Below are 18838 nucleotides of genomic sequence, written 5' to 3'. Positions count from 1 at the left end.
CACAAATTAATTAGAGCACATTCACAAAAAAAGTCAAAAAAAAAGCTTGTTTTAATTGCTGCTCCGAGGCTAATGTTGATTTGGATAAGAGAGAAGTATGAGAACAGCTAAAATCTCTTGATAAAGATTAATGAAGTGACATGTACTAGCTATAACAAAATATTTTATATCTACTGTACTTATAACACTTTGCTTAAGCAAAGTATTTTTACATGAAAAATAATTTATGTAAATATACGACATGTCCAAGTTAAATAGTTTTTTTATTTTTGCCAATTCATTTTTATTTGTCATAAAAATAAAGGAAAAATGTAATGATTATGCATATGCTAGAAACTTTCACATGTATATTCTCTCGAACAGCTTGAAAGTATAGGTGAATATGTTAAACGTCACCATCAACTGAAAAACACTGTGACTGTGGATCACAGTGTGGGCAATGACACTACCTTTCTAGTCACATGGCAGACCAGTGGTCCCCCTGAGATTGTATTATTTGATCCTAATGGAAGAAAATACTACACAGATGATTTTACCACCAATCTAGCTTTTCGGACTGCTCGCCTCTGGATTCCAGGAACTGCTAAGGTAGGTATTGTAAGCTTGTTCGTAATGACAACGTTTAGTCAACTACGTGACTTTCAGATGGATCACAGAATTAAATGCATTGTGTAAAGGAAATCCTATTCGAATATATCAAAATTTTACTTTAAATTTATGAGGGATTTTTTGAATGTTCAAAATTTAAGAGGAACTACTAAGGTATATTCAAAACTTTAAATAATGGACACCAAAGGCTTCTCACTTCAACAGTGGAAATTAGTATTTATGTAGTACAAATAATTTCTTTTTGCTTACTTCCTTCTTTACAAAATCTGTATCAAATACTTAGAAAAAACGCTCTGCTTAGAATTTATAATATAAATACATGGAATATATATGTTTTTGAGCACCTACTATGTGCAGGGTCTTGTTCTAGGTGCTTTACAATAAAGTGCCATAATAAGAATAAGAACAGGGTACTCAGAGCACACAGGGGGCATGTGCAGGCAGTGGGGGAAGGAGAATGCTTCCTGGAAGTGAAGACATCAAAATGGAAATGTGGAGGCCTAAGGGGCCAGAGGTATGAATAACATTCTGGACAGAAGAAGCAGCATGCAGGAAGGCTGTGCATTGCCTGAATGCAATCCCTCTTCAGGTCTGTTGGCCCTCCCCCCCCCCCACCCCCACCCCCCGGATCACTGTTGATAGCCTCTGCTTGGCCTTCCTTCCTCTGGTCTAGCATCCTTCTCTCCAAACACCTTTATCAGAGTGATCCTTCTGAAGCACAAATCTGATCAAACCTGTCTCCTACTCAAAACTCTTTGACGGTCTCAGGATAAAATCCATGTGGTTATTAGTATCTACTAAGCCCTTCACGTTCTGGCTTCTGCCCAAACTTAACTCTTTTTAAAAATTATTTTTTAATTTAGAAAAGCTTTATTTTTATATAATTTTTAAAGGTTACTTTCCATTTATAGTTTTTACAAAAGATTGGCTACATTCCCCATGTTGTACAATACATCCTTAAGCCTATCTTACACCCTAGTTTGTACCTCTTACTCCCCAACCCCAAACTTATCTCCTAACCCTACTCCCAAACACCCTGTGCTCTGCCCCTACTTAACTTTTCTCCAAACGCATCATGTTCCTTTCACACCTGTGCACAAGGACCAGGAACACTTTACCTACTTCTTGCTGCTTTTGCCTGACCTCTTTGTCTGGATTAGGTGCCCCGTATCAAAACACTTCTTACACCCACAGAGGAGTTTTCATGTGGAGGTTTCCGCCACATGTCTGTTACTAATGTTATGATTACAAAGAAAAAAACAAAACCAAGCAGAAAAAACCCAGATAGATAGATAATCTTGATGCTTGAATTGTGACTTCACTGGAAAATGGCAAACCACATGAATCCCAAGAAGACTGGATAGGGTGTGGCATCTTAACTTTCCAGAGTCAAACCTTAACCCACTGATTTCTCTCTTCTTCATCCTGCTTGATTGTGTTCCTCCTGCTACTTCCACGATTTAAGAAGGAGCAGCAGCAGGAATTAGGAAAAAAGGAATACTTATGTACAATTTTATCAAAAGAACAAATTTCTGCTACTGTAGTTTAAGCTGTTTTCTTTCAGACATTTGTTTCCAGGTTTCCCCCAGGCAGCCCAGACAGATAAGGAGAATGGCATTCAGCAATACTTCTATAAATTACTCAACATAGACACTGTGCAATCCTGATCTATTAAAAATAGTGTTCCTTTTCTTGGTCCCTAATAGTGTATGTGGGTTTTTTTTTTTTCGTACTATTATTTTTTTTAATTTTTTTTTGCGGTACGCGGGCCTCTCACTGTTGTGGCCTCTCCCGTTGCGGAGCACACGCTCCGGACGCGCAGGCTCAGCGGCCATGGCTCACGGGCCCAGCCGCTCCGCGGCACGCGGGATCCTCCCAGACCGGGGCACGAATCCGCGTCCCCTGAATTGGCAGGCGGACTCCCAACCACTGCGCCACCAGGGAAGCCCGTGTATGTGGATTTTGTTGCTTGAGATTTCTGGGCATGGGAGCATTAAAGGAAGTGGAGGGCAGGAAGGATACTGTTGCCTTTTATTCCAGGTTATCCACATAAATCATAACTGTCCACTTAATTTGCTGTAATTTTCTCCATTATATAAAAGGAATAAAAACGTTGAACCTCCTGTAGGGTGAAGGGGCTCAGATTAATATTTGCCAAGTACTTTGAAGCTGGACACATTGTTATCCTCTAAAAATGTGAATCAAGATGTGTCCTTCCCCAAAAATAAATTCAGGGTCTAATTCCCTAAAGAGTTACCTAACAATGAAAGTGGGTTGTACAGTGAAAGCCATGTAAATACTGAATTTAGTTATCTCTTAACCAACATTACTCTTCCTGATATTCTTTTGTAGTATTTTAGAAAATGCAATATCAACAAAACAAGAGCAAAAAACCCTACGAGGTTAAGTTTACACTTTAAAATGAGGGTTGATTTTTTTCTTCACACTTGACAAACGAAGTCTTTGTTTTGCAGCCTGGGCTATGGACTTACACACTGAACAATACCCATCATTCTCCTCAAGCCTTGAAAGTGACAGTGACCTCTGGTGCCTCCCGCTCAGCCGTGCCCCCGGCCACTGTGGAAGCCTTTGTGGAAAGAGACAGCACCCATTTTCCCCATCCTGTGACAATTTATGCAATTGTGAGAAAGGGGTTTTATCCCATTCTCAATGCCACTGTAACTGCTACAGTTGAGTCAGAGACTGCAGATCCTGTTACGCTGAAACTTTTTGATGATGGAGCAGGTAACAAGGAATATCATGTAATTTTTCATGTTCTCAAGAGCTGTTCTGATGCTGCAGTATCAATATTAAGTTTATCTTTAAAATTCTTCCAATTCAATTATTTTTCTCACCCAATCTTATGAGAATCTCAAATTCTCATGGACTCACTGACATACTAAGTAGCTACAGGTCTCCACCTGCACAGGGAAAGCAAATGTGAACTTGGGAAAAGAGAGTCTCCTTGAGGCTCCTCAGAGTGGCTGTGTGTGAGCAGAATGGAGGGAGGAAGTCGCCCGACACCTAGGTCTTGGCTTCCACTTGTCCAGTGACACTGACCACACTTAGTAAGGCCACTTGGGAACAGGCATGCCCACATTCCTTTAGGATTCACCAGTTTTCCTATTCACTGAAATAATCATATTGGACAATTAAAATAGCAAATGAAAACCCCAAAAGGGAGATGCAATGACAGTTAATCCATTTCTTATTCTTTTGCCTGGCTGTTAAAGAGAAAATTGGAAATTGAGTTGACCATAGACTGTTCTTTAGCCAAGTAGCTGGGTTGATGAGAGAGCAGAGCCATGGCCTTTTACATGTGTTATTTGGTAACAAGAAGGCCAGGCCAGCAAGCTTAGTGGAATCAGGATAGAAATTTCCCCACCACTGGGAAAACAAAGTCAAACAAAACAAAACCCTACTTCAAAGCACTCATTCTGCACAGAGAGAGTTCAGAACTTCATCATCATACCTCACAGACACCACAGCATCAATCTGGGCAACGAGCAGCACTTGGACTCTTTCTGACTAACTTGTTTTAACTTTTAAAAACAAACTCCTTTATTGTTTTATCTTTTCTATTCTGTTCTTTTCCTAAACTAAATTCTCAGAATGACAATAGACCTCAAAGTTTATGTTGGCAGCCCCAATGTTTGATCTACCAGTAAAATCATATTCCTTCTCTTTGTTGTTTCAAAGATAAAAATATTTTAAGAGTTTTATGTTTGTTTAAAACAAGACAATTTATGTGAAAAATCTCTGTAGGTTATTTTGCTGTGATTCTCCTGAGCCCATAACTTCAGGCAGAATTTTGTTCTGAGGTGCTTTAATGTGGTCTGCCCTACGTGTAGGCTATGAGGCAATGCGTTGTTTGTAGAGAATAATAAATAGATTAAAGAAATAAATGTATATACCAATTAAGTATAAGCAATTATAATAATAAACCAATTAAAAGTTAAAAAAAATGAGTCTTATGTTTGGCAACCCATTAGTATCTTGCCATGGCAATCTTGTATGACATTTATGAAACAAAAGTTCATTTAAAGGATTTTAGTTCAAGGCCACCTCAGAGGATACTAGACAAGTCCTCTTATTTTGCCTACTGGAATGGATTCAAACAAACTTCTCAGACTCTGATTGCTTATCCCTGGCCACACCTTTCACTTTTTGTATATAGTCCAAAAATACACTTTGCAGAATGTTCCTCCCTAGCCCCAGCCTGTGGGCTGGCCTGGGAACAGATCCTGCTGTCCTAGGAAAGAGCACCTCAATAGGCTTTTATATTTATTCCCTGGAACCATTCTGTTTGTTTGATGTCAAAATTTATACCCTGATGAAAGAAACAATGAAAAGGTTGTTTAAACATTGAAGTGTAAATTTCGATTTTTCCCCTGTACTTAACACACATGCACATAGTTGTCTAATACTTATGTTTATAATGGAAATAGTACTTATCTGCTAATAAAATTAATGAACAATATAAAATGCTTTATAATTTTAAATATACTTTCTCATGCACACTCTCAAATAATCATCACAACCATCCTGTGAGATGTTATCCCCATTTTATAGATGAGAAAACTGAGGCTCAGAGGGATTGTTTCACAGCTACTGTGGCAGATCCAGACCTTAAAACAAGTCCCCTGACACCCAAGCCAGTGTTCTTTCCCATTTCTTTCTGACTCAATGATTAAAAGAGGTGGCAGTGGTAACTGTGGCAGGAAGAGATTTTTCTTTATCATTTCTCAACAAAGATAGGCCTTATTAATCATTAAACCACTAAATATCAAGATCTGATTTCTTTCCAGTAGATAAAAAAGGTTTCTAAAACTACTGTGATCATACGGTGCTTAGCGTTTTTTATTTTAATAAAATATACTCCTATTTTTCTCATGTGAAGGAGCAGACCTGCCTCTCTAGTGAGGATTCTAGAGCACTTTAGTGATGATGCAATGCTAGAGAACAGGGCTGAGTGTGAGGTGTGAGAAGTGAATTGACCGTAGAATAGGACAAGCTGCTTGCCCCATTTGTCCACTTGCACTTGAACAGTGAATGTGATCTGCACTTGGGCTAAGCTGCACCTCCCATGGCTGCCCTGGAATCTAGGCCTTGCTGCCATTCAGTCATGGGCTTGGTTTGGAACTGAATGACTCTCTGAGGACCAATGCAAAAGGAAAGAAGTCTAGCACTGGGCAAGATTTTAGAATGCCTCCTGAAGCAAGGCACATCCTCCTGAAGTAGACAGAACCAAAGCCTGTCAAACTCCAAGTCAATGAGCACCTTCGAATCTAGAACAACCCACGTATCCTCTAATGAGGAAATTAATTTCACACTATTATATCAACTACCAAAGTTTTTTTTTTTTTTCATCAGGGCTTCAGGGTGTTCATAAACCCCTTGAAATTGCATGAAAGTATGTATATGTACATATATATTTATTCACTGGGAGCAGAGTAGCTTTTATCTCAAAAGGGTGTGTGACTATATATAAGCTTAAGAATGTGCTTGGTTTCTATGAAAACCTAGTATTATTTTCAGTGATAGGAAGGAGAGCGCTAAAGGTGATTATTAAATGCTTTATTAGCACTGAAGCAGGTACAACTCATTCACCTTTAGAAAATAATTTTTCAGAGGTTAAGGAATCACAAGGAGAAATTATGGAGCCGTTGGAATTTTAATCACCTGATAATATCAAAAGTAGCTATGAGCATAACAGCATATGCTAAAATTAGAAGAACAAGGGGAATAAATCTTATTTTTAATGATTTAATTAAATATTAATAATCAACTGTGATAAGTATTGACATTGAGTTTTTTTTATATTAACAGGTGCTGATGTTATAAAAAATGATGGAATTTACTCGAGGTATTTTTTCTCCTTTGCTGTAAATGGTAGATATAGCTTGAAAGTGCATGTCAATCATTCTCCCAGCATAAGTGCCCTAGCCCACTCTATTCCAGGAAGTCATGCTATGTACGTACCAGGTTACATAACAAACGGTAAGAATCATTAGCACTGTTATTTGAATAACATCATTTAACGTGTATATTTCTGATGAGTGTGTGTGTGTATGTATCAGAGAGAGGTGAATTTCAAAACTCTTTTATATAAGTCAATGCATAATTTGTTGATTATCTCTTTAATCCTCAGTGATTCATGATAGTAGATAACAGGAAGGCAGTAGGTAATTCCCACAGATTTCTCCTACCCTCGTTTTAGTCATTATTTTGACCTCTTTCTTGTGACTGTTTCATCAGAATTACTACCAGGCAAAGAGATTTATTGAGTTTTCTCCTGTATAGCTCCTGTACTTCCTCTACAGAGGAAAGAGGAAGAGGCAAAAAGTTGTTAGCAGTTTAAAGAAGGAAGCAAATAGCCCAAACAATCCACACAGGAAATGAGTTCCTGAAAAAATATGAGTGTGGATATTACAGGAAACTGAGGGCTTCCTGAAGATGTTCTGTCTTCCTTCAAGATAAAAGTGCCAAATACATAGAAGATACACATATTTTTTAAACACCATTATTATAATAGTTCCTGATGGGAAGCAGTGGTTAAAGTATAACAAACAGAAAAATGCTGTAGTCTTTAAATATAATCTCAAAAAATGTTTCTAATCATTCTTATTTGAAAAACTGCAGAATCTTTTTTTTTTTTTTTTTTTTTTTTTTTACGCGGGCCTCTCACTGCTGCGGCATCTCCCGTTGCGGAGCACAGGCTCCGGACGCGCAGGCTCAGCAGCCATGGCCCACAGGCCCAGCCGCTCCGCGGCATGCGGGATCCTCCCAGACCGGGGCACGAACCCGTGTCCCCTGCATCGGCAGGCAGACTCTCAACCACTGCGCCACCAGGGAAGCCCTGCAGAATCTTTATGAATACTTTTCATGTATTTTAGCAGCTATAACTAATCATTTGGACCATACCATAACATGATTCTATATTTTTGTACTATATGTACTTTTCAGTAGAAAAAAATAAAGATGCTATAGTGGGTTTGCATCTCCTGATATTTTTAGTGTTGCCTAGAACACAATTTACTCTCATCTATATTTAAAATAATTTGGATTATTTCAAAACCAATATAAATCAATTTGCAAGGTAACACAGTTTTACTACAAAGATATGATTTTGTATCTAGATGTAATACTTCATTTCTAAGTAGATATTCCCTCTTTCATTTATACATCGAACATTTTTGAAGGCCTCCTAGGTGACAGGCTTAGTCCTAAGAACTTGGGATACCAGGTAGAATAAGACTTGATTCCTATCAAGGAGCTTGCAGGCTACTGACGGGTCTAGTATCTTTTTTAAAGCCATGAATTTAAAGGATGCAAATATCAACATCAAGTGTACACTGAGAATAGAAAAGTCATATTCAACTCTGCTTTTATCTGTGTACATCATATAGGCCCTTGATAGCACAGAAAGAAAAATTTAGATTTCCCTAGGCATGCCTACCTCACATAACATTCATTTATCAGCTCATTTTCAGGTGATGACCTTGAGAGTACACTGCATTGAAAAATGTGAGCTGCTCTGTTTTCACACCACCAAATCTCCGGGCACAGCAGCATCTACTTCCTTCCTCTCCTCCCTAGTGCCTCTGTTGGATCTGCTCTGGATTCCACCCAGCCTGCTTATCAAGGGTCCTTGAGAGCTCTCCCTTGCATGTCCTCTGAAGAGCATTCAAGCATGATTTATTACTTCCCATATTAAAAAAAATTTTGGTGGTTCCCCTTTAAGCTACTGTCCACCTGTCTACTCCCTGTCATCCAGTTCTTTGAAATTAAATCTAAATCTGCCGACTGTACCTTCTCACCTCCAGTTTACTACTCTGCTCACTGCAAGCAGACCTCCACCCACATCACTCCACTGGAATTGCTCTGGCCTTAGTCACCAATGACTACCTGCTCTTATATCCAAAGGATGCATTTCAGTCCTCATTTTACCTGACTCAGCAGTACCTGACACAGCTGATTGATTTCTCCTTTGCCATTTCCTGGTTTCTATGATACCACACTCTCCTGCTTACCTCTTATTCTCTGGAATTTTTATTCTCAGGCTCTTTTTCCAGCTTCTCTTTTTCTACCAAGCCTCTAAGTGTTGGCAATTATCAAAGCTTAGTCTTAACTTTCTCTTCTCACTCTTCTATCTGGAGCCACATTACCTGGGTTTGAAACCTAGTTCCTCCATTTACTAGCTGTGTGACTTTGGGCAAGTTACTTAGCCTCTGTGTGCTTCAGTTTCATCATCTGTAAAAATGGGGGCAATAATTGTACTCTCCTCATAGCATTGCTGAAAAATTAAATAGTTGATAATATAAGGTACTTTAAAAAGTGCCTGACACATAGCAAGCACTTAGTAAATACTTTTTATTTTTATAGCTGAAATTCTTATTAGGTAATCTTATTAACCTATATGGCTTTAATAACATCTATAAGCCTATAACTTCCTAATTCATAGGTTCAAAATGATTAAATCTAGCTAAAACCTCTTCTTTGAGCTTAAAATCCATATCTAACTGGCTCCTTGACGTCGTCAATTAGACGTTTTACAGGAATCACAAACCTTGTAACTTAAATAGTTAGTCTCCTCCCCATAGCCTGTTTCTCTTCCCATTTGCTCATTTTAGGAACCTGGGAGCTATTCTTTTTGTCCACCAACTTTCCCTTCTTCATCATTCCATATTCAAATCCAACACCAGCTTTTGCTGATTTTCTCTCCAAAATGCATCTCGAAATGCCTACTAGCCTCCTCTCCACTGCTATCACCCAACCCAAGCTACCATCTTCTCCTATCTGGACTGTTGCAGTGGCCTCATTGCTTCCTGTGCTAAAATCCATTCTCCACTGACAGCAGCCAGAGTGACATGTCAGAGAGCAAATGTGATCATATCACTGCCCTGCTTCCCCACAGCATGTTTAAGATTAAACTCTAAAACCACTACAATGGCCCACGAGGTCCTACTTGAACTTTTCTTTCCTGTCTCATCTCAAACTATTCTCCTCCTTGCTTTAATTAAATTTTTCTAATTTGCAAAGCTCTTCTCCACACTTCAGAAGTTTTTACACAACCTCTTCCCTCTGCCGGAGATATTCTTAACCTCCGCTCTTTATCTGGCTGACTTCTATTCATCCTTTGGGAAATTGTTAAATGTTACTCCCTTGATACCACTCTAAATTATATTACTGTGTTATTTCCTTTCATAGTACCCTTGCTTTTTTCCTTCTTACATTTATTACAATTTATAAATATATGTTTATAAATATGACTGTAAATTCCATGAGCAATACTGTTTTGTCTGTGATTGCTGGCATAGCATATGCCCTAAAAATATTTATTGAATGAATGAATGGATGAATGAATTGTTGAATAAACAAACTGTTATTCTAAAGATGTAGCAAAGGGAAAAAAAGTCTTAAAATGTCTCTCAATAATCTGCAAAAACAAGCTATTCAGGAGATGGTAACTTGTTGTTTTGGCTATTCTTTCTTTGGTGTCACAGGTAATATTCAGATGAATGCCCCAAGAAAATCGGTGGGCAGGAGAGAGGAAGAGCAAAAGTGGGGCTTTAGCCGAATAAGCTCAGGGGGTTCTTTCTTTGTGCTGGGTGTTCCAGCTGACCCACATCCTGATGTGTTTCCGCCATGCAAAATTATTGACCTGGAAGCTGTAAAATCAGAAGAAGAGGTGACTTTATCTTGGACAGCACCTGGAGGAGACTTTGATCAGGGCCAGGGTAGGTTTCTTGCTTTCATTACCTATTTTTCTACAAGGTGGCATTTCCAATAACTATGTCAGGGGTTAGTTGGGTAAAAAATAGCTTTGGGGGCTTACAGATGACAAAGCTGTAGAGGATTGCATGGAAAGCTTTGAGTTGCTGATAAGGCCCTGTATCCTGGAGTCTAGGAAGAGAATGTATCAGCTCCCCCAGGATTGACGAGGCCCTGGTAACCTGACTGACACTAATACAGAAACCTTTGTTGGAAACATAAATACCACATGTAACAGTGGTCTAGTCAGAAGCAATGGGTTCTGCTTTACAGAGCATGGACTTTCAAATACTGAAGGTGATTAGTTTTCTGAAGATTAGATGGTGTTTATTCAAGGGCTTACAAGTCAAGTTTAAGGGAATAATTCCCATAAGTCATGAAATACTTGGTGCATTGTCCTCTCCTACTTCTGGTCATCATTTTTGTTAGGGAGGCTGGGACCAGTTCCCTGATTTGAAGCTTTCTAACCCTTGCTTGGGCATTGATGAGTTCCTTCGCTACTTTCCTTTTTCTAATGCTTTTATGCCAGCCTTCAGTCTTCCACCTACCTCATCTCTTGATCCCCACAGCAACTCAACAGAAAAAGTTTTCTAAAAGAATAACCTTTCCAACATCTTTGCCATTACCAGAACATGATTATCATTGATTACACTTTAATCTGATGCGTCTGATTGAGATTTCTGTAGGAACCAACCTTCTCTATTGAGAGCTAATTCATCAATATTGGTCAATAACAGTGACCACCTTGGGCCTTTCCCAGTCTTGCTTTCAACTTGGATCATCTTTTTTTGGCTTATAATTCTGTTTACTACTCTCTCCAGAAGACATCTTAATTACAAATAAGTATGCACTGCTGAGAAACAGTCAATATTGTAGTTTTGTCTTGAAATTCTGTTATCATAATCTGTCTCTTCTTGCCAGATAGGAAGGAAGTGAAACATTTTACATTCTAAATTAAGGATTTTCCTAATTTAAAGTTTGGAGATGTGAAACGATTGAAACTGTGGGATGGGCATATCACTTGTATAATGGAAACAGCTGTAACTTAACTTTAGAAAAAAAGTAGTTCCCACTCTGGCTATAAGTCCAGCTGTTTAATCTTTGGCAGGTTGCTTAAACTCTATTACCCTCAGTTGCATATGTGGAAAATAGGACTAAAACTATCTATTTCATAAAGTATTGTAAAGATGAACTGAGATGACATATAAAATAAAAAATGGAAGAGAAAGTGGGCCCAGTAAGTTTTCTGGGCTCCTGGTTTGCACTGCTAGAGAGTTCTCTAGCTTCTTATTTGAAGTAAGGAGCCACCAATACTCATTCCCATCTTTATGTAAAAGTAAGCATGGTGCCACCCAGTATTTTTCCTCTTTCCTCACTGCCTCAGAAACACAGTTGTGTGTTAAAAGAGACAAACACAAGCTCAGACTCCCATTACTACTGGGAACTGTTTTTTTCAAGAGCTCTGGTGGTTTCAACTACACCACTGAATGAAGAGTAGAAAGAAAGTGAATGTGCAGTATCAGTGGTTATGAATGGCTTGAAAGGAAGAAATACAACCAAATGGGACTTTAGTTTAGAATTGGTATTACAAAGGGTTTTAGAAGGGAAGAGAGGATTTCATACCTTCACATAAATGGCCCTGATGAGCAGTATGACTGAAGCAGATCAAGCTTGTTATAATGTGAAACCTCAAGTGACAAAAGATTGGGAGGCGGGGAATGGCTGGATACGTATTAAGTTGCTGACATCACTCAGTCATAATTGACTTGATGACCCAGCAATGGCAAAATTGACCAATTAGCTATGAGTATACCAACTAGCAAGTAGGTGTCTGTTTAACTCATAAACATGTGCTTTCATCACCTCTTTTTTTTACAAATCGTTGTCTAGGAAGGTGTTATACTCTCCTCTATGGCCAGAGTTAGAAACAATAAGGGTATGTCTCTGGCTTTACAATCATGAAAAATTTGACTATTCTTAAAAACCTTATTAGCAATAAATGAACATCACATATATGCACAAGCATATCAATGTATATCCAGTACCAACTCTTCACCATATACAATATATAGTAAAAGATGACAAAGTACATGGAATAAGCAAAATATTACCAGATCATTATTATGTTTGGGAATGTATTTAGACAAGGCATTATGGAAATGGGTTATTTCCTTAGGTTTTCATTAAGAGTGTGGGTAAAATAACTTTTAAAACTGAGTACCAGGCATAATCTGTATTTCTGCTATAAAGTTAATTTCCTTTGTGTTTTCTCCAGAAATTAAAGTGAAAATATATTATTTACTAAGGAACTATTATGTGCCCAGCACAGTGGTAAACATTATATAAAAGTAATTTAAGATGGTATCACACTCCAAGAACTTATAATCCTAGGCTAAGAGAGAAAAGGCATAAAATGGTCAAAAAACTATTTTATGTATTACACAGTGCCATTTGTATAATTCAGACTTTGGGAGCTACAGGTATTAAAAGGTTGTAGAGTGGGTGGAAGCAGAGCAAAGGCCAGTTTCTAATGCCAGGGGCCTGGGCAGAGACTTTGGAGTAGTGACAGACCACAAAAAGCACCAATCTTGGGTCTCCTTCCTTGCACTCAGTAGCTTCCCTACGTGTCTAACAGCCTGACTTTCACACTGTCTCCTCTGATATCTTTTCATCTTGTTATACAACTGTCATTGAACATATTATCTTTACAAATTGTTGAAAATTTGCTGCTTCTGAAAAAGCTGTTCAATGACAGCAATTTTTTCCCATTTCCCCCACCCCCAACCCTCAGTTATGCTTATTGGATGGAAGAAGGCTCAATGTAGGAGAAATCTATAATAATCCTTAGGGGATGGTTTGGATTTCAAATGAAGAGAGGAAGTGGGAACTGTTCCCACTGGTAAAGATGGGGTCAAGTCTTTGATTCCCTCTGCATGTCCTCAATCCAAGCCCAGGGCTTTCCGTACTAGAAATTTATCGGTAAAGATGCTAAGGAAAGTGTAAACCTTGGTAACTGGAAAAGTAGCAATTATTGGGAAATAGGAGACAGTGTAGCCTAAGAGAAGGCTGTAGAGCATAGTGTTAGGGTATTAAGCTCTGGAATCAGACAGACCACGTTTTATCTGTGTAACTTAGGCAAGTTACTTAATTTCTCTAAACTTCTGGTTTCTAATCTGCAAAAGCAGATAGTGAGAGTACCCATCTCAGAGGGTTGTTGAGAGAATTGAATGAGAAAAGGCACAGAGAGGGATTAAAACAGTGTCTGGTCCATACTAAGTGCTCAGTAAATATCAGCATTTATAACATTTTGGAGCCTGAAGGGGTCTTAAAGATACACTAGTCTGACTCCCTTGTTTTAAATGTAAGGGAATGGCCCTGAGAGGTTAAGTGTCTTGCCCATGTCCTTAGAGCTACTTTCATGGCTGAAATATACTGGGAGTATAGAGGTAGAGGTCAAAACTAGAGATATAGCTAAGAGGTCAAAGATGCAGAACCAGCCCATTTTCTTTTTCACAGGGAGAAGGGGAAGACCACAACTATTGTAAATGGAAGGAAACCTTTCATGAATGTATGAGCTGAATTAGTTTGGAGTTTTTGTAGTTACACAGTTGTTCTGCATCATTTTTAATAGTTGTTCACAGTAGGAAGTATATGACATTTGGAGTTAGAAGAAATGAGTTCATTTCCCGCACTACAGCTTCCTAACTTGACCATGGACATCACATTTAACCTCCTGAGTCCCAGTCTCTTTTATTTTAAAATGGGATGGTCAACTTCACAAAGGGAGAATTATGTATGTAGAAAATCTTTGTAAATGCTAAGGCTTATGGAATATTGTTTCATTATCCAGGAGACGACTCAGGGAGAGCCCCGTGGGGAGGGCTTCCTCCATAGAGAACAAGGGACATAGGAACAATGGACATGTTCCATTGTGAGTGTAGAGCAGATGGTCAGCCTAGCTTCTCATCCATATCTGTCCCATCGTATTTGAACCACAGTATAAAGCAACTCAAGTGGGTTCACTCAGAGGAAATTGGCTTATTGATAAATTTGAATATGAAGGTTATTTTGTTTTGACAACCTTCTTTAAGGGTGCTTTACTCTAATTACTACTCAGGAATAGAAACAGTCTCATTATTAAAACTTATTATAGATTTGGAAAATTCTCAAAACCTAGTCACTAGAATATTTTCATTGTTTAATTAAAACTCAGGATGTCTCATGGTTTTTATTCCTGAGAACAAAATCCTCCTTTGGAGCTGCTCCGTTCATTGTTGAATCTATTTTTAGCCATTTTAGATACGATTTATGATATTATTAGAGTGGGTTAGTACTACAGGTGGCTTTCTTTTTGCATCTAGCAATTATTTGTTACCAATAATTTTGTTTTTGAGTTGATAATACATTAATACAGTTTGAAAGCTCACAGCAGCACAACAATATGAATGTATTTAACACTGCTGAACTATACACTTTAAAAAATGGTAAATTTATGTTATACATATTTTGCCATAATTTTAAAGGTTCAAAACAGTATAAGGAAAATCAAAACAAAATTCTGCCCTCATCTACTCCAAATTTTGCAGTTCTGTAACATGCATTTTTCTTAATTTATCACAATCTGCTTTGAATTAATGTTATACCGCTTCACATATAATGTGAGAATCTTTCAAAAGTATAATTCCATTTACCCTTCTGCCATCCTTTGTGGTCTTGCTGTCATATATTTTACCTCTACATTTGTTATAAGCCCCACATTGCATTGTTATGGCTTTTGTTTTAAACAATCAATCTTTGCCCAAGACAAAGAAACTTGCCTTTTAAAGAAATTTTAAAGAGGAAAAGAATTATCCTTTTTAGTTACTTGTATAGTATAGTTACCATATCTAGTCCTCTTCTTTTCTTCCTGGAGATCAGAATTTTTATCTAGCATCATTTCCTTTGTAGTTGAGGTCTTTGAGTAACAATTCTCTCAATATTAATTTTTCTGAAACATGTCCCTTAATTTTTAAAACACAGTTTCACTAGATGTAGCATTCTAGGGCAACAAGTGTTTCTTTCAGCACTTTAAATATATCATTTCATTGTCCTCTGGCCCCAATTTTTTTCTCATAAGTTAGCTATCATTCTTACTGTTGTTTTTCTGAGTATAAAGTGTCTTTTTTCCCTTCTGGCTGCTTGAAATTATTTTTCTTTATCTTTGGTGTTTAGCAGATTGACCATGATGTGACTCAGTGTGCTTTTCTGATGCTTCTTCTGTTGGGGATCACTGAACTCTTTGAGTCTGTGGAGTGTTCTTTTAATCAAATTTAGAATATTTTCAGCTGATACATCTTCAAAAAATGTCTGCTCTAGTTTTATTCTTCTTTTCTTCCTGGGTAATATTTATATTATATAATATTATAGTACAGTATAGTATAGTATATCATATCATATCATCATACACACACACTAAGTGGATATATCAGTGGATCTTAAGGGTCACTGAGATTCTGTTCAATTTTTCTAACTATTTTTTAGCCCTTCAGTTTGGATGATTTTTTTTAATTTTCAAAAAATTAATTAATTAATTAATTTATTTTTGGCTGCATTGGGTCGTCGTTGCTGTGCGCAGGCTTTCTCTAGTTGCAGCAAGCGGGGGCTACTCTTCATTGTGGTGCGCGGGCTTCTCATTGTGGTGGCCTCTCTTATTGCAGAGCACAGGCTCCAGGTACACGGGCTTCAGTAGTTGTGGCATGTGGGCTTCAGTAGCTGTGGCTCACGGGCTCTAGAGTGCAGGCTCAGTAGTTGTGGCGCATGGGCCCATTTGCTCTGCAGCATGTGGGAAATTCCCAGACAAGGGCTCGAACCCGTGTCCCCAGAATTGGCAGGTAGATTCTTAACCACTGAGCCACCAAGGAAGTTCCTGTTTGGATGATTTTAATGGATGTGTCTTCAAGGTTACAAATTCTTTCTTCCATTGTGTCCAATCTGATATTAATCCTCTCAAATGAATTTTTTCATTGCATTTTTTTTCAATTCTAGGATTTCTGTTTGCTTCCTTTTTAAAGTTTCCATATCTCTCCTCAAACTTTCCATCTCTTCATTCACTATATCCAGCTTGTCTTGTGTGTAGACCATTAACATACTCATAATGGTTATTTTAAGGTCCTTGTCTATTAATTTCAAATCTCAGTCATTTGTGACTGTTTTAATTTGCTGACATTTTTCTTGACTATATATCACATTTTCTGTTTCTTCACATGTCTAGTAACTTTTTATTGTATATTGGACATGTGGTAGTGAATTATAGACTCTGGACTTTGTTATATTCCCCTGAAGAGTTTTGAAATTTTCTAGTAGTTACCTTGGATCACATGGAATTTGAGGAGGCTTTGTTTTACTTTTGTCTAGGGTTTGTCTATTTCAGTTTTGCTCTTAATCCTAGGGCATATCCCTTAATTCTGGGACACAATCTTTTTTCCTAAGGCACAGCTTTTCTAGTGTTTTAATGGACATCTCAAGATATTTACCAAGCTCCTCTGATGTGGCAAGACTCACACTCCAAACTCTATATCTCCCCTGTGGTGGGCACTGGCATAAAACTCTGCTCCATTTTTCAGCTGTCTAGCTGTTGTTTTCCCCTTGAGTCCTTGAATTTTCACCCACACATGTACAATTCAGAGGTCTTCCAATGATTTGAGAGAAGTTAATACACAGAGTTGGGGCTCATCCCTCTCTGGCTCCCTCAATTTTCAGCCACTCGGCAATCTCACACTCAGTCATCTGATTTTTAAAACCAAGAAGATAGTGGCTTTCTGTATCAGTTCCAGCTATCTGTACTGAAGTGGAAAGTGCCCTCGGAGGAAAAACTGTATAAACATGAGTCAGTCACAGCCTGGTTCTCTTCTTTTATGAGTTGTAACTCCTCTGGCTCCAGTTTGTTTTTATTCCCCTTTCTTTCTTCAGAGTTTATACTTGTTACCTGCTGGTGAGTTAGTCCAATAGAAACCACTCAACCATTACCAGAACTAAACTTTATCTTTGACTTAAGTTACAAATATTTTTGTCACTTAACATATATGTTTATATTTTGCTTAGGAGATTTTTCCCATGTAGAAAATTTTCATTTTATGTATATAAATTTATGGATTTTTATGTTTATGGCTTGTGAATTTTGAGTCTTAATTAGAGGGTCCTTTTCCACTTCAAGTTTATAAAGAAATTCATTCATTGTTTCCTACTAATTAATAGGTTTTTTTTACATCAAACTTTTTATTTACTTTGGAGTTTATCCTGAAGAATAAAGGTTTGCAGTATGGATCCTATTTTTTCCAGCTTTTTACCCAATTGTCATAACACCATTATCAAGAAAATTTTACTTTCCCCTATTAATTTGGGTTCTACCTCTATCATATACTAAATTCCTAAATGTATTTTGGTCTACTTTTATACATGAATCTATTCATGCACCAGTACTGCAGTTTTTCAGTTACTGAAGCATTACAGTGTTTTTACATCTGATAAAGTCAGTCCTTCCACTAAAAATTTGTTATTTTTAACCTTATATGGCTAATCTTGCTTATTTATTTTCTATTTAAACTTTACAATAAGCTTGTTAAAATAGAAACTAGAGGCACTTTTAATAAAACCATGTAAAATTTACAAAATAACTTAGGGAAAAATAACATCTTTATTGTGTTGAATCTTGGTATTCAAAAACATTCCTCTTATTCAGGTTTTAGTATGAGTTCTTATGTAGTGTCTTAAAGTTTTGTTCACATTCATATTTCTTGCTTTGTTTATTCATAGGTATTTTGACTTTTTTGTTGCTATTGTCATTAAGTCATTTCTAATAAACTAGAAAGCTTACTCAAAATCACGTAACTTCCCATTTGTATTTTTTAATTTCAGCCAACAGCTATGAAATAAGAGTGAGTAAAAGTCTACAGAATATTCAAGATGACTTTAACAATGCCATTTTAGTGAATACATCAAAGTTAAATCCTCAGCAAGCTGGTACCAAGGAGATATTTACATTCTCATCAGAGCTTTTCACAAATGGACTTGAACATCAACCTGATGGAGAGACACAAAAAAGTCTCAGAATTTATGTGGCAATACGAGCAGTAGATAGGAACTCCTTAAAGTCTGCTGTATCTAATGTTGCTCAGGCATCTCTGTTGATTCCCCCAAATTCTGCTCCTGTATTTGCCAGAGATGATTTTATGTTGAAAGGAGTTTTGACAGCAATGGGTTTTATAGGAATCATTTGCCTCATCATAGTTGTAACACACTGTGTTTTAAACAGGAAAACGAGAGCAGACAAGAAAGAGAATGAAACAAAATTATTATGAACAAATGTGCAGAGTACTTTCCTTCTTAAATATAAGACCCATGGCTTTTGCACTTTACAAAAACAAGCCAATAAAGTCAAATTAACATCAGATTATTAAAAATGCTTTGAGTTTTTGTG

General features: G+C 37.4%; 1 protein-coding gene across 2 annotated transcripts in view; it reads left to right on the top strand.

Moving 5' to 3' along the window:
• Window positions 1-18809, top strand: part of CLCA2 (chloride channel accessory 2) — a 37457-nt gene extending 18648 nt beyond the window's left edge. For both annotated transcript variants that reach the window (XM_019919622.3, XM_004322348.4), the window contains 5 exons: window positions 364-588; window positions 3084-3354; window positions 6439-6609; window positions 10116-10349; window positions 18277-18809. In XM_019919622.3, the coding sequence (XP_019775181.1) occupies window positions 364-588; window positions 3084-3354; window positions 6439-6609; window positions 10116-10349; window positions 18277-18719 (1344 nt within the window). In that variant the 3' untranslated portion in view covers window positions 18720-18809. The remainder of the gene's footprint in view (window positions 1-363; window positions 589-3083; window positions 3355-6438; window positions 6610-10115; window positions 10350-18276) is intronic.
• Window positions 18810-18838: the final 29 nt, after the last annotated feature.

This window comes from Tursiops truncatus, chromosome 1 (genome assembly GCF_011762595.2).
Source record: "Tursiops truncatus isolate mTurTru1 chromosome 1, mTurTru1.mat.Y, whole genome shotgun sequence".
Lineage (NCBI taxonomy): Eukaryota > Metazoa > Chordata > Mammalia > Artiodactyla > Delphinidae > Tursiops > Tursiops truncatus.
Note: the sequence above shows the minus strand (reverse complement) of the source record. Positions and strands in the feature narration are given on the sequence as shown.